The sequence below is a fragment of the Dermacentor andersoni genome, chromosome 2, assembly GCF_023375885.2.
Source record: "Dermacentor andersoni chromosome 2, qqDerAnde1_hic_scaffold, whole genome shotgun sequence".
NCBI lineage: Eukaryota > Metazoa > Arthropoda > Arachnida > Ixodida > Ixodidae > Dermacentor > Dermacentor andersoni.
In genome coordinates this window covers 133,813,027-133,839,852 of record NC_092815.1, presented here as the reverse complement: position 1 = coordinate 133,839,852, position 26,826 = coordinate 133,813,027, and the positions used below count along the sequence as shown (strand labels likewise).

Here is a 26,826-nt window from a genome sequence, read left to right as displayed (position 1 = left end):
TCTTAAATTTTAGTAAGGCCTTAGATAAGACCGTAAAAACGCAGAAAGTAAAAATATTCTATTTTGACAAGTTTTGCAATAACTACTAAAATATTTTTATTATATATTTTCATAAGATAGTTTTTGTTTTGAGTGTGGCGGCATGCTTAGCCAATGGGAAAACTCTAATGTTTTGAACACGTTTAAAACATTGCTTGCAGTCAGCATTTAAAATAATTCGCACGTGACGTGATGTTTAGATTATAATATTGGGCAATCATAATCCGCAACATAAAATAAAATCCTGTCAAAACACGGTAGCCGCGACGCCAACGACGCGACCAATGCCTTGACGCGACAATCTCGCCTGTCTTGTTCGGAAAGGGTTAGGCAGAAACCACAACGAATGTATTACTAGTGGGTGCGCGTACTCCGCACGGTCGGCTCCTTTTGTAAACGCGAGACAAATTCGCGTTGCTGCGCTGAACTCTATTATCATCGCTGACCTCGATTCAAATAGCCTTTGAGCGTTCATAGCAGTCAAGTAAGTCCATGCGCCAGGCATATATATTTTAAACCTCCAAATGGACCTTGAATGATGGTCCCCTGCCAATGCCTCTGCATGCATTGTTCGCTTCCCTTGTAACTGCTGGCGGGTTTTTGTTGTTGATTGTTTACTCGAACACACGACGGCGTGATTGCGCACTGTTGACCGCAATCGTGGCGTGTGACGCTGATTGCTGTGACTGTTTCTGCTGGTACAGCACGTGGCAGCACTTGATAAGCGCATATGTAACTGTTTCATTCATTCGCAGGCGACCGAGCGGAGACGAGAGATGCGAAGCGCCTGCCGTAAAGAAGCGGCTCACCCCGCGATCGCTATCAAGGATCCTGTCAAGGAAGCGTTAGTGAGCGAGTCTGGGAGTTGCGGAAGATCTCCCGTCGTCGATTTTTTCGTCTCTGCTTGGGAGAGACAGCCGGTGAGCTTTACACTCGGCGACAGCACATTCATGTTAGTTACAAGCTGATGCCAAGTTTTAAAGCGCCTTACTGGAAGATTCAGTCTGCCAATCAACTGTGTCAGCAGCCAAAACTTTTGCGTAATACCCGCAGTACGGTGGAAAGGAGCTGTCAACTAATCAGTTTCGCTGGCAACAGCAGTTCTACAGTTCATGCTTATTGCGCGCATCTCGTTTGACTTGACACAAGTGCACCATAACTTAACATTTCAAGTACGGTAATAGTTCTGCAACTTGGTGCACATCAATAGTAATCTTTTTTTTTCTTGTTCCTTTTTTCATGTTCACAGAAAATGGACTATGACATAAACGTCATAAAGGAAGGATACTCGTTGTTGAGCAACGATGGACGCACCATGGTAGCTAATGGGACATCCACCCTCGTACGTGGGCCTGGCTTTAACATCATTGTGGATACACTGTCTGCTTGGGACAAGGACTTCCTTGTGGAAAGTAAGTACCATTCTGCCGCATCTGTGTTGAGGGAATTATCAGCGCATAAACTGGGTACTTTGCCGTCTTTTGTTTATGTTTATGTTTATGCTTGCAGGAGTATCTATCAGGAATATGTGCCTTGCATTTATTTGCCAAGTCTGCGTTTCTCTGCTTAGTACATTGGAAAGCCGTGATTAGCAAACCAGCACTCATAGAGTTTCTAACTATATTACCTAGAAGGAAATCTGGCGCTGCTGCACTGTAGTATGCATGGGAATGCAGGTATATTGTGACTTTGGATTAGCATTGTTGTAGGAGAGCCAGGAAACCTTGTAGACATGCCTGGCAAGTGCCGTTCTGTCTGTCACTGATCCGTCCGACTCATTCTCTACAAAAACAGCACCTAAAAAGCTGTGTTAGCTCCATTATAACACAAAAACAGGTTTAATTATGAGAGCTTGTTATTCCATGTACAAGTATATGAGACATAAAAGGTATCAGCAGGCCGCTAAAGTTTCACGACGGACGAGATTCGCACTCACTTTGGAACAGCTCGTTGTCTGTTCTTGCTTTTCTTTGCTTGGTTATGCATTGTAGATAAATAAACTTCATTGGAAGATGTAATATGGGTGAATGAAAACACTCTATGAATATTTTACTTTAGGAGCGCATTATTTGTATAGGCATATCTACGTTTTAAACGAGAGCTCTTACAACAGCAGTCAACACAAGCCTTGCAGACACTTATACCGTCATTCCCATGACGGCCCAGCACCCCAAAGGAAACTCCCACAGACGGTGGCACCAGATTTCCCTCTAGGTGTTATAGTGAGCAACTCTATGCCTGCACTACAACCATTATACTAATCCTGGTGGCCAAGTGGCTATGGGGTTTTGCCACTCAGCACGAGCTCAGGTGGTCGATTATTGAAGTATCTTACGATACAAATGAAAAGTACTGTATCGGATACAATAATTGCGGTAGTATCTTGTATCGTATCATGATACATTTGCAAAGTATCTTTGCCCAGCCCTGGACACTGGACACACATGAAGTGCAGTCTATCAACTGTTTAGTGACAGTGACAGAAAAACATAAATAGTGAGAATAAGCGAAATGCACGGTGCTGCATGGTGTTTCCTCCTTACAACAAGTTGCATGCACGTAAATTTCTTTTTCGGAAGTGCAATTTCTTTGTCATCTATTGCTATGGTCAGTGCACTAGAACATGTGCCATTTTATTGTGACACAATGTGGAATGCTTCAAAGATTTCTCTGTCTATTTGTTTGTTGTGTGTGGCAATTGCTGACGATAGTTATTTCAAGTTCTGGCTTGCAAGCAGTCCTTGAGCGGCGCGCAGTGAAGTTTCCACATGCTGTTGACATTTTGCAAGCATACTGCTTGTGTTCTCGTACACTTTCATTCAAACATTGACCAATCTGTCCAATGTATGTCTGCCCACAAGACAAGGGGATGTTCTAGACCGCATTTTTTAAAAATATTCTTACGTACTTGCAATTGTGTTTGATGCCACATGTTGACCTTCCTAGGGGTAAGCCTGCCCTTTGTGCCTGCTCCGTCAACCATGCACGGAACTTCAAGGCAGTCGCCGTCTCGATTGTTCCGCGATGACCAACGAAGCAATGATGGCACAGCAGCCACAGGCACCTGTGATTTTTTTGCACCCGCGAGACTCGGGAACCTTTTCTGGTCCAGATGGCTTGGATGTTGAAGTCTGGATTGCCACACATGACTGCGTCAGCAACCACAGCAGGTGGGACCCCATGCTGAGGTTAGCCAACGTGATATTTTACCTGAAAGGAATGGTACGCGTGTGGTACTGAATGCAGGAAGAGCATCTGACCAGTTGACACACTTACAAAGCGAAGCCTCATAAGTTTGGCAGGCTGAAGAGAAGCTCGGATCCTACGTCCAGACGTCGACTGAATCGTACATTTCCTACATACAGGATGTGCTAAGCCTTTGTCGAGAAGTTGACACCGAAATGACCGAATCTGACAAGATTTCTCATATCTTGAAGGGAACGGGACAATGTGTTTAATCTACTTGTCTTCATGGAATGTACCACGGTCGATGCTGTTGTTTAGGAATTGTCAACGCTTTGAACAAGTGAAGAGTCTCTGCATCACCTGCTATATTCTTGTGCTACCCAGCACCTTCACAAAAAAATATATTATGAGGATAGCGTATATTTTGAAATTCCAATTAGCTTATGTACAATTCTACAGTAACCATAAGTAGCTGCAACGGATGCAAGGCTCTTGTGTGCCTCTGGCCACTTCATTGCTGTCATCATTGTTCAACCGATGCTGCCAGTCCCTTCAGTCTTGTGACAATATGTTCAGATCTGTGGCATAAATGTATGGCACTTAATGTTACATAAAATCATGTGATGCTTGCCTATATCTTTCTTTCATATGTGATGCACTGTTTTTGGTTGTGAATGCGAGCAGTGAGGGAAGTCTCTCTAGCTTTCGTACCGTTGCCTGCTAAGTATGAAACAAAGTATATAGTGTTACCCACGCTTGAGGTGGATAAGGAGGTGCAAGCGATTCCACACATTTCCAAGCTTGTGTTGTGTTGAACAGCAGTGCTGCGGTTCAATTGACACATAGGTCTTGCACTCAGTGTATAATCTCCTGATTGAAGAAAAAACAGTTCTACAAAGACACGGACTAAAAGAAGAACATGTACGGCAGACAGGCGCCATCGTACATGTTCTTCTTTTAAACCCTGTCTTTATAGCACTGTTTTTTCTTCAAGTATGTTAAACCAACTTGCCCACATCAAGCTTCTGCTTCAATCTCTCGATTGCACACAGGGGACTGGCATTCAGTATTCCAGCTTGCTCAGATGCAGACTTCTGTGCATGTCGGTCATCTTCAAGATCACGAGATTCTTTTGACATTGATCTTAACTTGCCTTTGTGCAGATGCATTTGTGGCAACTTCTAGGGCACATATTATAAGCCATTAGAGGCAATACTGAAAGTAACCCAAGGGTAGTTCCTCATAAAGAGGCCTGTTGGCAAGCTACTTAATAGGACTTGTGCACCTACTAAACTGCCTTTCTTTTTCGACATCACTCATACAGGTAGCAACATAAGCACGCTTTCTATGAAATATGTAACAAAACACGATTGCTGTGTATTTCACCATGTATGCCTCCATTATTGGTGACTTGGCAGATGTGGCGTTATACTTCAGAGCATGAGGCTTTGGGTTCTGTTCCCAGCCCCGGCTTTTGCTTTCAAATGTGGAATGCAGAACCACTCATGTGCTGAAGTTTATAGGTGCATGTTAAAAAATACTAACCAGTTAGAATTACCCCATACTTGTTGACTGTTGCACCTCGTGTACCTGATAAACTGTCATTAAACTAGTCAGTTCAATTTCAATGAAGTCAATATAGCTCTAAGGGCATCAGTCAAGCACATACATGTTATTAGCTCGTCACAGTCGGCACTTTACACAAGCACAGATCTAGTCATCCCACATCTCGTGTATCCGCTCTGTTTCTGCATTTTTAGTGTAAACTGCCTCTGTAATGTGGCTTTATAGTGCAGTGGGGGCCTCTGTGAGATGGTTTGAGACATGCATCCATAATTCAAATTCACTTCAGGGTTCCTTTAAAAATATCGCCAAATTCATGCGGACTTTAACACGTGTGTACTGTCTGAAATGAGTATGTTTGCAATTTCAGACTATGCCCTCACCAAGGCAACACCACAGAGGGAGTGCATTGGGTGTATTAAAAATCCCAGGTGGCCAAAATTAATCTGCAGTCCCTCACTACGACGTGCCTGACAATCGCATCATGGTTTTGGCATGCAAAACCCCAGAATTTAATGAAAACTTTTTAACCACAGAAGGACACTCATGTTCATTTTCACTGTTTAAGCAGCAGACATTGGCTAAGAAATTGTTGCTGCAGAACCTGCTTGTGCTTAAAATGAAACATTTCGTGGTGTGCTTACTTGAGTGCACAGATTTCAACAGCCAGATTATATAGTGTGGTGTGTGGATATTCAATAAACAGTTAATGCATGTGTACAGCCAGTGCAGTTTGTAGTGTAAACATACATTTTCTATGTACAAATCTGGCATTTTAATCTAGAGCAGCCTTTACACAACAAAAATAATTCATGGCTATTTCACCGGTTTCCTGTTTGATTTGCAAATGGCTTGTCAGAATGTATTCTTTTGCAGCAGTAATTTACAAAGTTTAGTTTTGCTAATGACTGGTACTTTCCATGCTTGACTAGTTTTGAGTATGGTCACTTTTGTTTCCAGGTCTCGCAAGGCTCGGTGTGTCCTGTGATGAAATCAACTATGTGGTCTGCACCCATGGTCATTCGGACCATGTCGGAAACCTAAATCTGTTCCAGAGGGCCACCCACATCATTGGCACCACAGTGTCCAGTGGAGACGTGTACCAGCTGTGCACATTTGAAAACGTAATATATTCATCCTTCTTCACCTTGAGTCTGCTGACCTGCTCAGGTTGTGAGAGAAACAGACTACTATAGTTTCACTGCAAAGGTGCTATAATGTAAAGCTGTGGCAATCTGTTACTATTCCATTTCTTCCATTAGCCATCCATGATTAGTCAAAACGTTTTGGGCCATGCCGACCTTGCCAGTCCCCCAGAGACGTCTGCGTCAGCAGGCGTTTGGTGTGTTGCGACACCACATACCCTGGCACCCGAGGATTGGACCCTCCTGCGTGTAGCCGTGCGCGGCTTAGCCATATCTGCGGAAACTGGGGCTTGAGCCGATGCTGGGTGTTTGGACCTTTAAGGCCCTCCTGGTGGAGGCAACACACCTCTTCGGCCTCTGCTTCACATAGCAGCACTTCCAGGTTGACCCGCCTGGAGGAAATCGGCAGTCGCCTTTTCCTGTCCTCCTCTTCAATCTTCGTCTTTCTCTCTCACTTTTAATCTTTCCTGACCTCTCTTCACTTCTTCTCACTTGCAAGTTTCCCGGCGGCAAAGGTTAACCATGTGTGGCTAGCCAGTCTTGGTTACCTATGCTGTATTGGGTTATAGCAGCGACGTATGGCTGGCATTGGCAGGGCTTCCCTTGCAGGAACTTCTGTCATGTCTTCTGGTGCGCTCCATGGTGAGTGGTTGGCATCGCTGCCGAAAACCCCATCTATGCCTACGGAGGATGCTTTCCATAAACTCCTTGATTGCTCTCAAAAACGAGGGCGCACCGAAGATGTCTTCCAATTTTTCGGACGCCAAATCGAGAATGTACCTCGATTCCACATTAACGACGCTGAAAAGTCAGACAAACCAGTGTGAACTATTTCACCGTTCCTTGTTTCAAAGTCTTTGACTGAAGTTCTTGGTCCAGGTTATAAGGTGTCAAGGATGGCAAGCGACAATGTCCTTTTGGAGCTCTGTGATCAGAAGCAATATGAGAAACTGCTGAAACTAGTGTCATTTGGGGAGATCCAAGTAACAGTAACCCCGCACCATACTATGAACACCACCTGCGGCGTTGTCTCGTACGATAATTTGCTGAAGCTGACTGAGGCTGAACTCTTGGAGGGCATCAGTGAACAGAATGTCATCAATGTTAAATGAATTAAGATGAAGCGGGATGGCAAATAAATCCAGACCAAGCACCTGATACTTGCCTCCGGCTCAAGTGTCCTCCCCTGAGTCCATTGAGGCCAGGTATATCAAACTTCGTGTTAGACCATACATGCCCAATCCTCACAGATTTTTTAAGTGCCAAAGGTTTGGCCACAGTTCACAGAACTGTCGAGGCCGGCTGACATGTGCCAAGTGTAGTGACAATGAACATTCCTCTGAAACGTGCCAGAACACTCCACACTGTGTCAACTGTGATTGCAAGCATGCCACATACTCGCGGTCCTGCCCGTCTCGGAGAAGGAAAAGAAATTGTCACAATCAAAGCAAAAATATATCTTTCAAGGAGGCACATAGGTGGGTATCATAGCTGCTAAGAGCAGCTTTGCCGATGTGGCGAGTCGGGGCAGCACTGCAACGGCCTCCGGCGGCTGTCCGGCCCATGTACAGTGAGCCGGCAGTGACGTCACTCGCCCCCTCAGCGGCTGCAGCTGGTGCTGTTGCGACGTCCAAGAAGAAGAGACCATCGACCTCCGGCCTGGTGGCCTCAAGGGCCTCATCCCTTGAGAAGAGGCCTTCTTGACAAACAAATCGCTCACAAAAGCGGGTGTCCAGCACTTCACAAGAGGCGATGCAGACGACACCTTGTTAAATGGCGCCACCAGAGCCTAAGGAATGGCGAGAATCTCTCAACCACTCCAAAAAAGAGAAACGTCCCATTACGGGACCGGAAAAAGGCCCTGTAACCTAACTTTTCTTGCTAGACACACAGAATTAACCTCATTTTTGTTATGGATACCTAAATATTACAACGGAACATGGGAAGACTTCTCCACAATCTTGACGATGTTAAAGAACTCCTCTGCAAATTCACTCCAAAGGTGCTTTTTGTCCAAGAAACACAATTAAAATTAAGACAGACCAACTTTCTTAGGCAATATGCCACTTCCTGCAAAGACTGCAATGATGCACTCGCTTCTTCGGGGGGGGGGGGGGGGTAGCCGTAATAGTGTTGATAAGGGCATCGCATGTCAGCAGATAAAACTCCGAACTTCCCTTGAGGCAGTTGCAGTCCGAGCTGCGCTCATTCATCCATATGATATCCGTCTCATTCATCCATAAATGATATGACCGCTGCCACACTCTTCTATAACGACCTGCAGCAAGAAGGCCGTTCTCTTTGCGTGTGAGGAACCTTAGTGAGGAAATGGGTGTTCCAGTGCTTGAACATTGTCCTATGGCTCCAGTGAATCTGTTACTGCTATGGCAGTGGCAGCTTATAAAATGTGTTACATCCTTTGTAGAGGTCACTAAGCATGCTCCAGGGGCACATATTGAAATGCATTTCCTAGAACTCCTGTACAAGTAGTTGTGCATGGAGTTTTACACAGATGCTTCTAAGTCGCATGCCGGGGTGTCTTATGCAGCCGTTGGTCTATCCTTCTCAGAATCTGGTGTAATGCACATGGAAACAAGTATCTTTGTGGCTGGGGCCTAGGCACTGTTGTCGACTCTGAAGCATATAAGGAAATCAAAAGTTCAAAAAACAATTATATTTACAGACTCGGTAAGCGTCGTAAAAGTCTTGAAGTCACTCTGTAAACACAAAAACCCAGTACTTACTGAGCTCTATTCTGTTCTCTGTAGAGCGTATATTATGGGCATTTATTATACTTGTCTTCTTCATCTGTATATTATCATCATCCTACGTTGATCGATCCTCATCTTCAGTTCCATGTGTGATCATCATCATCGGGTGTGTGCCTTTGCTGGTTCGACACCGAGTACTCGGGCCAAATAAACATCACTCTAACAGAGACGTCATAATATATCTAACCAGCATGCCCTTATATGCTGAACACCTGGCCATAGAGGCATCGAGGGTAATGTACTAGCAGACCAAATGGCCCCACCACTCACATTGCAAGCTATTATTCCTACCGCTGCTGTCCCTGTCACAGATTTGAAGCCTTTCTTACGAAAGAAACTGTGAAGCAACTGGCAACGCTTGTGGGACATGGAAACAAAGAATACGCTTCACTTCATTACGCCACAGTTAGGTTTCTGTCCCCCCAAAACGAAAACGGGACATACTGATATCCTATTCTGTCGACTAAGGATAGGACACACCTATGGCACCCATAATTTTTTATTGACTGGAAATGAGCCTCCAACCTGTGTTGATGTGGTGAGAGGCTGACTGTTTTTCACGTCCTCCTGGAGTGTTGGGAAGCCGAAGCTGAGAGAAAGAAACATTTTCCACTTGTATACCGCCAGCACACCCCTCTCCATCCTGTAACGTTTCATGGTGCAGAACCGTTTTTTGACATCAAAACAGTTGTAGGATTCTTGAATGATGTCGACTTGCATGTTTTTAGTCCCATAAAATCATGGCACATCCTCTTTCCAGAGGATGCCGCTGTGATAGTAGTTTTGTATACCACATGCCTCCAGGCCCTTGCATCTCAAGGACTCTGTTAAGGCAGTAGTGCTTCTTGCAAATGTTTATCTCTGACATATTTTTACCGTATCATCATTATTTCGCAATGTATCTTTCGTGTCCATTGTACAGCTCATTAGCCATTGGCATACTTTTATCTCATATAGGTTTTATGCAGTTTACAGCGACTGTTTTTTAGGCCCCTTTACAGCCACGTAACATTTACCTCTCGTTATTCATAGCTCCACTGCGAACTCATTAACACCGGCCTGGTGCTCTTTGGTCATATTTGGCCCTTGCGCCACAAAACGCCACATTCGTCATCACCCTTGCCTGGAACCCGCCATGGTTGCTCAGTGGCTATGGTGTTGGGCTGCTGAGCACGAGGTCACGGGATCGAATTCCGGCCACGGCGGCCGTATTTCGATGGGGGCGAAATTCGAAAAAACACCCGTGTACTTAGACTTAGGTGCACGTTAAAGAACCCCAGGTGGTCAATATTTCTGGAGTCCTCCACTACGGCGTGCCTCATAATCAGAAAGTGGTTTTGGCATGTAAAACCCCATAATTTTAACCCTTGCCTGTCTGTCACATCATGTCACTAAAGCTGCAAGAAAGTCTTCCATCTGATACGGCATGTGCACACTGTTTATGCATGATGAGGTCGAACAAAAGAAAAAATTATTTCTGCTTTTACACCTTTCTTCTGATTAGCCCTCTGCTGTTCGTGAAACATTTTCAGACTCTGCCCACCTCACCTGGCTGTCATGGCTTGTCACAAACCCATAAAAGCTCATCATGTTAAAGTGATGCATAAGCACTTTAGATTCATTAATATACCCAACTGAATTTTGGGGGAGGGATAGCAGGAGAGTGTCCCGTTCTGAAAAGAATAGAAGAAGGCTGAATGCCAATTGCTCTTGCACTGGCTAACTCAAGCTGTTAGGAAGATTCAAAATCTTTCTGTATTATAAAAATTTTTGTATGGCAGTATGGCTCTGCCGGTCCCTTTTGCTGTGCTAAGTCTTATTCGCTGAGGATTCATTGTAGCGACATTTTTATGGGGGACCCTGCACTAGAAACTTTTTTTTTAATTCTTGATCTATTTTGATGCAACTTTCTAAGTTTATGTATTTCAATGTGCTAATTTTAAATATACATTCAGTTTTCTTGCAGAGTAAATAACTTCATAGGTATTGAAAAAATTCTGCTTTTTTGCATAATTTGCTTGTAGATGAGCTATCTACAAAACTATGTATGGCATAATAAAAATTGCTATATGAAAATTATCAGGAACTAACCAAGAGTGCAATGAAAACATTGAAAACTTCAGAGACGGCAATCATGTAACTACTAAAAGAGACATTTTCAAAAATTTTTATAATAAATGCAACAATGTTAATTTGTAAATTCGCACTCCACACAGCTTTGCCTTTCTGGAAAAAAAAAAGAAAAGAAAAGAATTACAGTGATAGCGCAAGTAGAAGCAGAAATAATGCACCTCAGATACGGCATTGTCATCAAAATTGCAGTTTTGAGGAAACAACAAAAAGATATTTCACAGCTGATACATTTATGTAAACTTTTAAAAAACTGCATCAAAAGCCGTCAGTAGACGCCAGGTATCATTCATGGCCGTTGCCGGCCGACAACATAGCATGCACTGCGAGTGCATTCACTTCAAAAGGATTGCATGTCTTCGGGCCCTCAATTTCCTGCCAGCTCCATCCCAACGCAACTTCACCACAGGTCTTGCAAACCGCAGTCAGTTTTGTGGCGGGACCATAATCCTGATTGCTCTGCAAGCACCGCAAGTATTGCACAAGAGAACGCCGAGAAGATTGTTCACAGCTGAAAGTTCGGTGACAATGTACAGAGCAGCGGTCTCCGCGACCGAGGCTGATGCACTATTAGCGGTCAGATCGTCAACAAAACGCCGAATCTTTCGCTCAGTGGCTGGCACAGATGCGGTCTTGTCGAGCTTAGCTTGCCCATGTGCTTTCATCTTATCCACTTCCTCTTCAGTTACGACATCCCTGTCAATTCTTATGCGAGTGGAACCGGCGTGTGGAGATGCATGATCCGGCAGAGCAGCTGAGGTGGAGATTTTCGGCGGCGGTACAACTTCAGCGGCAAGCGGCCGGGTATCGTGTGCTGACTGCGACAATGGAATCGCTTTCAGAAATTTCTTGCATCTTGCATGTTTCTTCTTCGAACGGCTCACGGCGTAAACTTTGTCGGACCTCCAGCATATCTAGTGTTGCAGTTGCCAGATTTGAGACAAGATTTCGGCTGCTTTCGTCGTTTGGGCACTCATGGTCCTTGGAGCCGATCATTGCTCACCATCTTGGTCACATGCTCAAACTGGCCAATAGTAGCGCCTGCATTGTTGCCGACCGACAAATAAAGAAAGCCAGGAACGTGAGCTTTCGAATGATACCAGAATGGTGCTGGCGAGCGCATAGTTATCGAATTATGCGTGACAAAGGTCGGGCGCAATTTGTCGCCAATTTAAAGGGCAACACTTGCTGACTCTTATCTAGATGCGGCATTTTGTAACCAAATTTCAGAGATAGGTGTGGAAGCGTGTCAGGAACGCGGTAGTTAAAAATTGAAAATTCAAATTTGAACCGATTTTCAGTCCCAAAGACCTGGGGTCCACCCTTAGCTCCTCGTTGTACACCGCTGTGATTTTCGACGTGTCCCTGCAAGCTAAGCAAGGGGAAGCGGACCAACCACAGATGCTGGTACCACTTGCCTCACCCGGTTATCTAGTTTCTCTATGCTAGCTTGGCCCCACCGAAACCCTCTCCACTTCTGTGTTATCGTGACCTCTTTTAAGGCAATTAGATAAGAAGAACCTCTCAAGGTAGGCAATGGTGTTAGCTTTGAAAGCAAACAGAAGTGACCACCTATAAACGAGGAGAACACTTGATTGGGCTGTTGAAACAATGCTGCGGGTCAAGGCCCAATGCTTGCAACAACAGTTGCATAAATTTGATGTCGGGATATAGGAATAATGTCGTAATATAAGGCCCCAAGTCTCGCCATGCTGCTGCTGCAAAAGCTGGCAGTATTTTCGGCTATTAGTGGCCTGAATGGCAACTATTGTTCAAGGTACTTGGTTTGCTAAATAAGTTTTTAGTGTCCTCTCTCTCTTGCTCTCTTTAGTATTACGATTTTTTTTTTTTTTTGTAACACACATGCTGTCGCACCTCAATTTAAGAAAAACTAATCTATATTTTACAAAACCAGGTTTAACAAAATGCAGTGTTCATTCCTATGCGAGTATGTACACTGGGAAACGAGTCTCCACCTCTGTAGTGGGGGGGGGTTATGTGGTAGCTCATATGTGCTGCAGAGGGAAACGACATAGGCACATGACTTAAAACAAATGTTCAGTCTGCTCATGAGCTTCAACTAGATTTTATTGCCACAATGGATTCCTCAACACATACAGTATAAATACATATAAATAAATTGAACATTTCTTTTGCCAGTAGCAGTGTGTGACAACTAATATATGCTTTTAAAGTGTATCAGATATTTTTCAATGGAATTGTGACTTTGTTGTAACAAAGTTTGGCTGTGCAAGATCTTAGAGCCTTACGTGTTGAAAACCCTAAAGAAAGGAAAGTTCACTCAGTGTCTTGCTTAACCTAATGATGTTTGGGGGCGGAAGTATAGCAAAGATATAGGTATGCCAGGTTTCCATTTGGGTGACAGGCACCTTTGGCCTGTAATGGTTTGCCGCTGCCGTGAAGAAAAACCTCGGAGGTGCACTCAATGAGCTGACTGTCTAGGATGTGCACCATAAGTGCAGAGGCAGGTAAAAATTACCTCTGTTGTTTGCTGAAGTATAATGTTATTCATGTGAGTGTACTAAATGTTTTCAATGTAGTGCATCTCAGTTTAATTAAATAATTATCAGGTTGCATAAACTTCGGTAAATCGAGGTTTAGCTCTATTCAAATATGGCAACCTAAAGAACACAGGCAAAAACAGCTGGTAGATTACAGATTACGGCAATCCTTAACGCCTGACCCAAGTTTGAGGTCACCTAGCAGCCAATAGTCAAGTGTAGGCACCGTTGCACCAGCAGAAACCAAGCACCTACTGCAGCGTGAGTGTTGGTGAAGTTTGTCCGTTAGGAAAATTTAGAGGATGTAAAGTTTATTGAACCAGACAAACCAGCGCTCACTGAAGCTACTGAAATTCCACATGAAAAAAAGAAAGCAATTTCCACTTCACTTCCAAGTGAAGTGGGAAATTGATTTTTATGTATTCACTGTAGGTGGGCTATTACCTAAGATATATTAAAAAGTAAAGTTGAGTCCAAATTAAATTTAACTGGACTGTTACTCGCTGTGTGTTCTATAAATCCATCACAGGGGCTTTGATGTTGTCCTGCTAAGCAGAAAGTCACGTGGTCGATTCCTGGCTGCATCAGCTGCATTTTGAATGGCGAAAATGCAAAAATGCTCATGTACTTAGATTTAGGTGCACACAAAAGAAACCCAGGGGATAAAAATGTAATCTGAAGCCCCCAACTACAGCGTTTCTCATTATTCACTGTGTAATATCCATATGTTAAACCCAACTATTTCTTTATAAAGGGGGTGAGGACCTCACACCAGACTTTCAAGGGTTGTGAGGTTTTGCATGAGGTGTAAAGAGCAATGACTTCTGAGGTGTAGACGGCAAGTGGACAAGATCTCTGTTGAGTACGTAAAAGATTACTGCTGGCTGTGAAATGTTCAAAGTTGAAAAGAGCAAGGGATCACGACACCTACAACACACCAGTGTCAGTTCTGCTTCGACACAACATTCCTATCTTGGTGGCAATTGTCATTAACTACTGTGCATCTTTAAAGGGGCAGAGATGTTTATTTCCTTTGCTTGCTATGGATTTCTGTTTAATCCTTCAACGGGATTAGTTATTTTGTGTTCATTGCAGTGTTATTATGTGATGTCACAGTTTTGAAATGATTTGAGAAGTATGATGTCTGCTCTGAACGAAGAGTGCACAATCAACATAGTATCTGGCTTCTGGTGTCTTTTTATTTTTTAGGACGAACCTTATAGGATTGCAACTGATGTCCAAATCATTCCCACACCAGGCCACACCTTGACTGATGTCAGCGTCGTGGTGAAAACAGCAAAGCTGGGCACAGTGGCCATAACAGGTATGCATACTAGGCTATATTACTGTGACAGTGATTAAGAACTCATTACAGTCATTGCTCGTTATAGCGGACCGTGATTAGAGCGAAAAAGGTCCGTTATATCCGAAGTCCGTTCTGTTCAAAATTAGGGCCGCGGTATGTTGTGAAATGGTGTAAATGTGCACATACCACTATCTAACCTGTAAGCGATTGCAAAATCAACAAGAACGTTGAAATTAGAGTAAATAACTACACAGAAATGAGTTCAGTGGTCATTGTACAACCATGTAGCACAGCATCTTCCTGTCCACCAATTTTCCGTCACTGCGTACTGACAAATGGAAGTCTCCCCGTACTGGAGCATGCATACCGCGCATAATGACAAGATTAACTGCTGGTACAGTGGCAGGAAGGCATCTGGCTATCGGGCCTGAGCATGTTGCCGGCAAACATTAGCTACCATTCGTTCTGCGGGCAAAACAGTGGCTGGTAGTATAAACTGAAGTCTTCATTTTATCTTTCGTGACAAGCAACGACCACTGTCAAATCTGTAGCATGAACGAGAGCCACAGTACAAGGCAAGTTCAACTCGGAGCTGCGTCTCGTCGCTGCTGCACGCGAAATGGCTCGACCACTGAAAGCTCGACCGCTGATGGCTTGCACTGAAAAATAAAGGACTCTCAAACTCGTGCATATTGTGATCGTCAGTCGTTGTTTTTAAAACACCATATGCTACGACTTCGCTTTGAAGCTGGTTAGGCCTAGCTGCACTTTCAGTGGATGCTCAGTGCTAAGCCTACAGCAGTGATCGGTGATGGTCCGTTGGCGCGGTTGACACACTCTCTGCCAGTGAGGCATTGCATGGCACGCTGTTACCACAAGCTTGCTTCTAGTGTAGTCATTCCTTAAGAAGCAAGAGTGCATTTTCACAGGTTCAGCAAGCAGCCAGAAATAATTGCGTGCAGCAGTGTGCTGCACGCATGTGATGCTGTAGCTAAGTTGTATTTACACCACACAGACAAAACTTGCCCAAAAAGATGTCTGTTTTAGCCAATAGTCCATTATAGCCGGGTTTGTTAAAGGTCTAGTCGGTCAGTTGATAATATAGGAATACTAAACTAAGCAAAAAGAATAGTATGTTATATCAGAAAGTATGTCGTATACGAATCTTGTACTGAGCATGAACTGTGCATGGTTGGCTTTGTCTGTTCATCTGTGTTCTGCCACATTGCAGTGCTCATTGTAGTTCCGTGATCCATTATTAATCAGTATGGGGTTGTAATGCCACATTATCACATAGTAGCGACAATGAAGAACGAAATGTTGCCAAAACTGTGCGTTAAACCTAACTCTATGTATTGGGAACTTGTGCTGATAAGGGCACACAACACTCAAATCATGACAGTGGCGAGCACAGACGTCGATTTTTGTATCTAATCTCGTGGGTCAAGTGCGTCCACTATGCGACTCACCTTGCATTCCAGAGTAGACGCTGGTGCTCGTGTACATTTAAAAATTAACACCATTCACAACGTGCATACAACCTGATCAGACATGTCTCCTTTGCTATAGAATTCATGACACGCTCCAGAAATTTCGGACATTGTAGGTATGTTCTGGTGGAAAGTGACAAATTCATAGTGGTGATAATTCGCTGAAAACCGAACACCTCAAAAAAATAAAATTGTCATTTGTGGCAATGTGCGACATTTTATTGGGACAGCATTGAACTCATTGCAGGTCAGTTTTTCGTTTTGTCTTTTTTTTTCCATGGCTGTGTGGAAAATCAGATAATTCGGACTCTCCCTCTGGTTCTAAGAGGCGTATGCATCATTTAATGCAATAAACCCTCATTGATTAGGACGTATTTGGTTGCACATCGGTTGGTTCTGACAACTTTCGGAGCTCGGTGAGTGCAGGGCGTTGCAAATGTGCAACACAAAAGATCAAAAACAATGCTAGCTTCTAATCGAAATGAAGCGGCGCAGTCTGCATCGTGATAGTCATCAGTGGAATCGCACATGAATGACAGCAACACTGAAACGCTTCATGCAGGGCCATTCTACACCAGCCGTGGCACTACACTAATACTAATTTCCCTCGAAAAATTGCAAAAAAAAAGCATTAGTTGCACATTAGTTGCAAAATTTATTGGGTACGTGAGGGCGATTTGAATTTTACGAAACGGTGGAAAAGCAGGTGCAAAGCAAAATCTGCCAAAATTGACTGTCTCGTGCATTCTTCAAAATTTGCATTTCTGCATTGTCTGAACATTTTTTTCATTGGAAAACAGTTTCACAAACTACTTTTGGGTTATTTAACCCTGAGCAAGGAGGTAAAAATGCACGAATTATAGCCTTTTGAGGAATTTTTCAACAAGAAATGGTCACAGAAAAAAATCTGGAATTATTTTCATAGAACTGTTCCTAAAACGTACTATCTCTTGAAATTTTATTTTTGCCTCTGTGCTGTGCACAAGCTCTAAAGTGAAAGCCTAAATTTGTCAGAAACGCTATTTTGGCCTATGCTTAGATGTTGGTAAGACACTAGGGTGGCCTATGCAAAAATATGCAGAAAAGTGGATACAATTGAGGACAACTTTTGCCATGGAAATTTTAATCGAAGTAATTTGCATTTTCATTGAGGAAAAAGAAAATTGGATTTGAGCCCCATAATTGCGGTACTAGTTTGGTTCGCACTTCAACTGCAGCTCGTAGCATATTGTCGGGATATACAAACGACGGTGGCAGAGATGCTGGTGTGTGTGGAGAGGAATAAAAACCGTGGTCACCATAAGTTCGTAGGAACCTAAATCGTGAAGGTATGCTTACTCAAGGTAGATCGACATTGCACACTTCTGTGCATGTGAAAGTATACATATGCGGCCGCCTATGTGTGAAGTGATAGAGCGGGCCACAAATCGCATTCAGGAGCGTGAACTAGGAGCACCACTTGCACGACACACGTTCAGTCACCGGGAAACCAGTGAAAAAAGACATACATTTTGTGAATACTGTTAATAGGCACCTTTATTGAGCATATCCCTAGTTCCGTGATATGTCTCCTGTCGCTTCAGCTATTTGGAGCCAGGTAGGCAGTAGTTAGCAAAGTTTTTGTTGGGACACGCAGCCCAGTACGTTTGAGATGTGAAGCGTGAAGAAACCAACAAGTACAGCGGTTTGTTATTGAGGGCATCAAATTTTTTTATAAATTGCCTATGGCCGATCGCACAACTCCAGTCCATGAGCTGGATACTCGTAGAGGCGGACATGCACAAAAAACTGAAATGCATTCCTTTCAGGTGGATGTGCCTTGCAGTCTCACCTACTAGAATTTGTAAATTGCAGTACGTGCCATAAGGTAATTAGTTAAAAACATAATTAATGATTTTTTTCTTGATTAGCCGACTGCACTTCAATTTTTTGTGCAAGTAATGTCCGCTTGTTCGAGTGGACCAGCTCATGGACCAGAATTGTGTTACCTGCCACAAGCAATTTTTAAAAAACTTTTGTCTGTTTGCGGAAACACCCTGCATATAATATACAAAGAATACAGTACGAAAAAAGAAGAACCAAAAATCACGTGCTGCGGATACATTACCCATTTTTTTATGCATCAAATTCAATTGGTTTGTTTTTCTTGCCAACATGCTATGAGGTGAAGTCAAAGTGCAAACCAATATATTGCAATGGAGGGACTAAAAAAATTTTTTTTCTCGGTGAAAACACAAATTACTTTGACTAAAATTTCCATGCCATAAGTTGTTATGCTTCTCAATTACAGGCGACTGAATTTTTGTGCATGCGCAATAATTCGGAAGCCTGTGCTGCACCGCCACGTACCCCATAGAATCAACGTATAAGAACATCTGAAATTTCAGACGCGTAAACCCTTTGCCGTCCGATTTTCCGGACTTTTTGCCATGACCACAGGACCAAAACGGCATTGATCAAAGCCACCACAGCCGGCATTTTTATGACCTCGCCGCGAACAGGCACTCTCGCACACAGATCCGTGTGTAGCTGTAGCCACCACAGCGGGAACACTAAGCCTAGCTACATCAACGTTCGCTAACACGTTTCTTGCTGTTCAGTGTCGTGGTCTTCATTAAAACAATTCGTCACTGTTAGCAAAGGTTCCGACTCCGCCTTTGTAATCCTCGCCAATGGCTTCGAAGTTCGTAAAGCACGACCCGTTGCATGATGGCGGTTCTCGAAAGCTAGCTTCGCCTCAATACAGCAATGCTACGCGGCGAAGCAAATACGAAGTATTGCGATGAAGCGTACCAAGAGTGGGAAAGTGCAATTGTCACGGTACACAATTCGTATTCCTTAATTATAGACGCGTGCACCCGCTGTCTCGTGTCATAGTATAAGCACCGATATGCCTAATAATTGTGCTGGCATGCGTTTCGGATGTACCTGTGACGATTTGAGCCCTTGGGGGCAGTAAAAGGTAGTGCTTCGAAAGCGTTTTACGCCAAATCGACTCGTGTCTATTTGCAAAGGCCACATGACACACGGGAAGTCGACAAACTGCCTCACAATGAATACGAATGTTGTTCTCGACCACCATCACCATCTTTGCGACACACCCTATGGAGGCATTTCATCTTGGCACCATTCATAGACGCATAGTGTCTTGTCGAGCTTCTAGCATTCTTATTGGGTGTAATACATATTTTGTCTAGTGCGGTAAAGCACATCAAAGCACATCTGTCATTTGGAATGCACGTGAGACATTTGCCATCAGTTCGTGTCCTAATAACATGCTTCACCAAATGAGTACAGATGACTGCTGTTCTGCTCCAAATGTTCATAAAAAGACAAGTTTTTCTGCCCCGAAATTGCTCCAAAATGCTGGTGTGGCTGCTCCTAAACTGCTCCATGACAACATTTTTCCTGCTCCAAAAATTGCTCCAAATACTAAACTGGCTGGACCACTACTGAGATAGAAACCAATTTTCGCAGTGGCCACAATTCAAAACAACATGCAACAATACCAAATCTAAAGTGCACCAGCTCAGGCACATACACTCTGCAGTAGACAAGGCGGAAGCATAAAGCCAGAAATTGGCTCTGATGTTAACCAAGAGGGTGACCGTGAAGGCCACAGGACGTAATGGTACAAAGCACATAATAGACAAAGCAGTTTGTAAAGTGGTCCTAGTACGAAAGCCTTACAGCCATGAAAGTGGCATGATAACTTTGAGTGTTTCCGAAGAGTTTTCCTTGGCACCTATTCAATTGCAGGCGACCTGTTTGAGAAGGAGGAAGACATCGACAACCCCAAGCTGTGGAAGGAGGTAGGTGGCAGCGAGGACCCGAAACAGCAGTGCAGGAGCCGCCAGATGATCCTAGACGTGGCTGATTACATAATACCCGGCCATGGGCCCATGTTCAAGGTTACCGAGGAGATGCGAGAGAAGCATGCAAGCCTCTTGGAGTCTCACGACATCGAGGACGGCAATTGACGCCGCACCTAATCTAGGAAGTTGTGTTGTTAAGCCCATGTTCAGCTTTAGTTAATAATTATTATTGACACTGTCTGTGATGATGAATGTAAAGTGGCAGGCATCAACTTGTTCATGTCACGACAGAATATGTGTGCCCCTCTTTCCTGTGAGTGATTTCTGTGTCCAGGCTGATTGCAGAATGCGCTCTTACAGCAGTATTATTAGAATAGTTTTGCAACAAAGTATGACAGATTTGTACACCTGACCGTATACATGTTATAAAGATCACATTGAGAACCCTACAAGGGAAATCAATGGCACTCTCCAGGATTTTTTAAAATACTTCGGCAAAATGTAAAACAAGTGAGAAAACTAGTTCCTGAACAACTAGCACCTGCCCACTTGCATATTGCCCCAATTGCAGCAACGAAGTGTGTGTTGAATTTATAAACTAAGATAACCAAGTACAGTATACCTCATTTTACAAACGTTTGTCTCCTTTATAGTTTGCCTTTAACAAGGGCTTTGCATGCACTGTAATTCTATTTTGTTTTGCATGCGAATGCCTGTGCTTTTCTGAGATTTTGTTCTTGTGGTTATTACTTTAAGTTCAAGTGTAAAAGAGTACCCCAGAATGACTTGAATGTTTTTCTCACACAATGATGCTCTATAGTTCTTTTATGCTGCAGTATCCACCTGTGGATTAAGACATTTTGTGTCAACCTGGCAAGGTTTGAGCTTAATATAATATTGTTTCCTTGCCAAAAGTGAATGTAACACTCTTCCGCCCGCCACACTTTACAAGTTCATTTTTGCATTTCGAAGAAGGCAAAATTTTAGCTCAGAACAATCCACCACAGTGTTGACTAATGACTTCATGAGAAATTCTGCGCTGAACCAGGCGTAACTTTATGTTAAAATTCTGGCACTAAATTAAGACAAGGATAGAAAGGAGAGCACACGACACGAGTGCCAACAATTGAACGTTTATTTTTGAAATCAACACGGGCACGAAATTTTGAGAAGAGTGCATACCTACTTGCTGTGTATACCCTCTTGAGCATAATTTCATCAAAAAGCTAAGAATTCAATTTCATGCATCTTAGTCTTATTAATTTAGGTCAAGCGACTAAATATCGGCAGATTGTTGTTAAAGTAGCACGCCCAGTAATGTAATGTGATCAAGTGCACACTAGGTGTTCCTTTTAAGCCAGATAAGGAGAGTGCGCACCACTCGGCTTACTCCATTTCGGTCTAGGCTTCCTGCGCGTCTTCCCTCTTCATTTTCACGGCATGTAACATTAACTAGCTAGCGATGCATCCAACCTTCGCCTTTAGCTTGGATTTCTACGAAAAGCAGTCCATGGGAGCAAGAAATGTTCTAAATAACTGTTGTACCATATTTTGAGTTTTCGTTCTTTCAGTTTTCGTTTCGCTATTCAAATACATAGGACTCTGCCAGGATCAACAGAACTGTTAGAATTGTCTGTGAATTGAAATTAAGACATTTCAAATTATTGGGATTTCCCTGTATATAGTATCGGTGCTGTGGTATCATTCTCTGCCGCTAGATGATGCTACCACCTCATCAGTGATGTGATTTCTTTGTTTGGTTCTGATAAGGCATAGGAATAAAATCCCTAAAATTCCAGCTGACTACCATCGTGTTAATGTGCTTGGAAAATGCAAAAGAAAATGGTTAGCTGGGAGTTGAGAAAATAACAGGCAGTCTTTTGAATAAAACTGTAGGCTTCTGTCTACGAGTACAGGAATAATCTTAGCTCAGATGTTCAGGAATGACAGGCATTGCCTAGCATCTAGCAAGTTCTGTTTATTATATTAAAAAAAAAGATTGTTGTGCGGCCCCTTTAGGACTTTTTTTTAAACTTTCACAAAGATATGAACCTAACAATAATGAAAAAGCAGGTGTAAGAAAGCAATTTCATGCACCCTCCTCTGCTCATTGTGATAACTAAATGAAAATCGTCACACATTTTAAAGCGTACCTATAAGATATTGCGAGCAATAAGTGAACAATTCTGCTCGACGCTATCGTGCACTTGCACAGGAGGGCTTATGCTCACAATATAGTTGACATTGCACTTAAAAAATGTTTGTGTTTGCGAGGTTTTCGTGATACATGTACTGATATTGCAAACGTAAACTTTTGCTCAGAGGCTGCTTTATACCTACACTATTTGAAACTAGGCTTTTTATGCAGTCCGAAATTTCAATACGATTAGCTTTTGATGGCTTTGCATTTGATATTCGTTGATGTTGCTACTGAGTGTAGTGCACTTGTGTATGTCTTTTAAAAGCATGACTAAATGTCGACACAGTGGGCTTTGGGACATTACAAGTTTTGCTTGTTGTTATTGTACAATCTGCAGTATGTTTTCTGGGGATGCATCTGCTATAGCCCCCCCCCCCCCCCCTCTTTCTTTTTCATACAATTGGTCTACGGTGGTCTGTGCTTGTGATAAATCAAGTTCTTGGTGCCAAGAGTAAGCAAATTTAAGCCAAAAACATTCTGCTCACAGAAGAGCAAGCTGCTGACATTTCACTCAGTCTTTCAGTTACTGTGTGTTATAAATGAATGTAGTTAATGCTAAAATGGGAATACCATATATGCATAGCTCTTCTTGTGTGTGTGTCCATAGGCATGATTAGAATGCAACCACTCAAGTTAACAGTTATTGCAATTACAACCTGTCTTCCTTTGCCCATAAAGTGCATCAGCTTTGGTTCACGGTGAACTAAAGAGTTTGATAGCCTGTCTTATATTGTCTGTGAATACTTGACTTCATGCCTTGAGATGTTGATTGGATGGTTGGTCTTTTACCAGGGAAGGTGAAGCTGCTAGTTTGACACAAACCTAAAGCAAAATCTGTTGCTAGTTTAGTTACGTATCTAGTGATAGAACTATCTAGTGATAGTGTTTGGCTTCGCCATCTTGTGGCCATGCTTTGGAACAGATTTGAGGCTTAAATGTTCCGAACATTTTCTTGAGCCTGTGTTTAAAGTTAGTGTGTATACTGCATAAAGTTTATCTTTAATGTGCATAACTTGGTATTTAACATATATATCCTGGAGGACTTATGGCTCACTATGGCCAATAACTCGCTTCAAGTTGGAAGCGATTGCCTTTTTTTGCTAGCAGGCTACTAGATCTCATTTCAGATCTCATCACTTCAGGTCCCCTTCTCACCTTCTCTACTAGAAGGTGCCTTATGTGGTTTTGTCAGATTAAACAGAAGTACCTGGTTAGAGTTTCACTTTTCTACATTCTGTATAGTTTATTTCTTATAGTTTTTCTTTTGTGGCTATTTAAGGGACATTTATACTAATTGTGCACTAGCCTCTCTGTGCTGTTTGCACTTAATGCCTTAGGTCTACTTTCATGCTTTGTGTTAATGTTCATTAACACATCACACAAGGATTTCTCTTGTTCCATTGTTTTGGATGAAAGTATAAGAGGTTGTTGCAGAACTCTATTCCGCCTGTTTTTTTGGATATCTATACTCTGTTTCACATGTAACAGGCAATGCTATGAAGGCTGGAGATAGTTATTTATTACGATTTATTTATGTGGTACCCACAGGGTTTATGCAGGCATTACAGTTGGGGGATAGACAGATTTTTTTTGTGTTGCAGCACTGGTGCTTGATTGTTCAGTACAGAGCTGCTTTTGCTTTGTCATGTATGTCATTCTAACGGCAGGGAAACACTGCAAGCGTAATTTGGCTGTGCTAGCCTGAAGGAGCACTAGCCTTTAATGCTCTTCCATAGTGGCCACTTCAGTTAGCGTTTAGGAGATTTGGCTGGACATTAAAGAGAAAAACCAAGTGTGCCTAAACAGATGGTGTTCTTTCACAACTCCATTTTTATTCATTTCCTTCACGGTAGGAGATTGCTTACTGGAAGAAAAATTAGCATCTAACTTCCATTCTTCCTTATTTTACACTGAAACGTCAGCAGTAGTACATTAGTGTCATGTCATAAATTTAAAAGTATTTTTTCATATTAAGCCTTTGTGGTCTGATTCTTGCATCACAAATAAATAAATAAGTAAAAATAAACGGTGTCGTGCAGTAAAATTTGTCTAAACTTGCAAAGTTCAATTCTTGGCTCCTGTCAAATACAACGTAGTCCATTTTTTACTGCTAAACAATTAACTGGGCTTGAGCTTCCTACCTCATAATCCGTAGTTACGGTGGGCTGGTGCAAAAACTTCAAGGCAATGTCGTCACCAGTCTTTTGCTTTTCTGGCTTACCAAGCCTCCTCTCGTGATAAAAGTTGCTTCTTTGTATTCTAGAAGGGTAGCTTGCTAATACAGATCAGCCTATGTTTCTCTTTGGTGTTTTTACAACACATAAAAATCACTGTCAGATGATTTATGTTTATTGCAGGATAAAGCTTTCTCACAGGGTTCTCCAATTATTTTTTTTTTTCTGAGCCAGCCAAACCCAACCCTCTAAATTTGCTAGTCTTTTCACTTCATCTAATCCTTTGTCAACTGTATTTTCTCTCCTTTGCCACTCATTCTGTTATCCTTGTATAGCTATCTGCTCTACACAGTACATGTCCTGGCTAGTTTTTATTTTTAATCTCAATTAGAACATAGTAACAGAATTTGCTCTGTAACTCGTACTGTTATATTGCTGTCTCTTAGTGTTATGTCAATTGTTGTGCCGTTGTTGTTCATCACTCCTTGTGCTCTTCTGAGCTTCCTGGTTATGAATTGGGGATCCTACACCGTACTCTCTCCAGTCAGTAAGGCCTCTGTAGCAGAACACGACCATTACCTAGTACAGTGTATGCCTTACCACTCCTCCTAACCTCACTTAGCCCTATGACATCCCAAGCAATGCCTAGAAATGCTTCAGTCTTGATAGGTTTGTTTCACTCTCTAGGGTTGCATGACATGTTGCCAAGTTCAGTTTGCAATGGCAACTTGTCCAGGTGCAAAGATTCTTGGATCCCTCTGCTACGTAGCAGGTCCGACTGCCACCTTGATCTGGGGCTCGTGCTGTGCAGGCACTCAGGTCAGACATTAAGTGTGAGGTCATGTTGTAGGTAGTGGCCAGTTACTCTGCCGGGGTAGCCTGTCCTCTTTGGCAAGGGGGTGTCTTTTGTAGTTCAGTGGGCCTTTTGAAGTATAGCCTTACTGACCCTCCACAGTCCTTTTGCTGGATCTAATGCCATGAATTGAAGTACAAGCAAGTCAGTGAACAAGTGTACGACTTAGTATTTTCTGCATGTGGATATTAAAGAGGCACATCACGTTTAGCAGTCAGTCGGGGTTATTATAATATTGGCATTAGCTTCATAAGTACTGCACACTGCAGTGAGCCAGTGAGGTAAACATGGAAAGAAATTTTCGGCAGACTTGTGAGCAGCACAGTGCCTTCCCTAAACTTGAAAGTACAGTCACGTGCAATATAGGCTGCAACACGGTGCCCGTGTGTGTTCAAAAGGGCCACAAGGCAGTGCTGACATGAATAATTGCAGAACTAAACACCTTTACAGTTACTAGGATTTATTACACCAATTTTTAGTTTATCAATGCCGCTGTGCAGTCTTGGGGCCCTTTAGAACACACGCACCATGTTGGCACTTATATTGTACACGACTGTGCATGTAAGTGACAAAAGGATTATGGCAGAACTGAGCCAAGACTCAGATGTGCATGAAGCAGAATCGCATGTTAATGTTTTACATCGCCATCTGACTTGCGGTGGGGGCCGCTTGTATGAATGTGTTGGGGTCTGCTTTCCACTGTCTGGTGGCGCAACTTAAGAGAGCTGATGAGCACTTGTGAGTGAAAGTCCTTACTTAGCAATACGTTCCAGGCCCTGCCTTGTCTGGTTTTGTAACACCTTGGTGCTGTTCGTTCTTCAGTAGTAACAAGCAGAGTGTGCACCATGTGATTCCTTGTGGAGTCTGAATTTCTTGCAGTCTGTTGCGGGCACTGCATTTTTGGGAAACTGGCACAAATGGGCTTGTCGCATGTGCTCACTCGCTGACCACATTGCAGTCTACCCGACTTGTTGTAGTGCTGTTGTAAGCACTAATTTCTCATGTGTCTCTGCCAAGCACGTTCCCTTCTACAGGCTAGTCAAGGATATATTCATGTAACAAAAATTGGTTGCCTCTGTATATATATGACACTGTAATTTATCAGAAAATTGGACCCCTCTGTGACACTTATACATCAAGTTGCAGTGACTTAGGGGGTCTAGGTGTGTATGCATTTTGATAGTTCAAATTTAGCAAATGGCTCTTGTGCTTGCTGTTATTGCAAGTACTGCGCTGCATTTTACCTTAGCTAGAGGAAGATTGCTTTAAGCATCCTTTTTGAGGCTTGTGACATGCTTGTTTATATAGTGCATTCTACAAAGGATTTTTCAGGATTGTACCAAGATATTTGCAAGTATTTTTGCATTTTTCTAGCATTTTGTAAGTGCGTTTTGCAAGAAAAGAAAGTATACGCAAGACATGCTCACTGAAATGATGCTGCGTCTCATCTTTGAGTCATTATTTGTGAACCATTGTAACTACAATTGTGTACTCTGAATAAAAATATATTAATTCTCGGCAAGTGGCTTAGTCTCGGCGTAATGCTGCTGTTCATTAATGCTAAACTCATGTACCAATAATTTTACTAATTCATTTTGCAAATCTCTTTAGGAGCAGTTACTGACTGCGACA

General features: G+C 42.8%; 1 protein-coding gene across 1 annotated transcript; it reads left to right on the top strand.

The window, feature by feature from the left end:
- Window positions 1-146: 146 nt before the first annotated feature.
- Window positions 147-26,716, top strand: LOC126540704 (metallo-beta-lactamase domain-containing protein 1). Its single transcript, XM_050187547.3, has 6 exons — window positions 147-523; window positions 795-959; window positions 1,289-1,451; window positions 5,749-5,912; window positions 14,566-14,680; window positions 19,912-26,716. Exons 2-6 carry the CDS (start codon window positions 816-818, stop codon window positions 20,130-20,132), a joined length of 807 nt encoding a protein of 268 aa, XP_050043504.1. The 5' UTR covers window positions 147-523; window positions 795-815; the 3' UTR covers window positions 20,133-26,716.
- Window positions 26,717-26,826: the final 110 nt, after the last annotated feature.

What these genes read in the sequence shown, in the direction of transcription:
- LOC126540704 (XM_050187547.3), top strand. Translation starts at nt 816, where the DNA reads ATGCGAAGCGCCTGCCGTAAAGAAGCGGCTCACCCCGCGATCGCTATC. An exon ending in CAAGGACTTCCTTGTGGAAA is followed by an intron (nt 1,452 to 5,748) that starts GTAAGTACCATT and finishes TTTTGTTTCCAG; the next exon opens with GTCTCGCAAGGCTCGGTGTG. An exon ending in AGCTGTGCACATTTGAAAAC is followed by an intron (nt 5,913 to 14,565) that starts GTAATATATTCA and finishes TTTATTTTTTAG; the next exon opens with GACGAACCTTATAGGATTGC.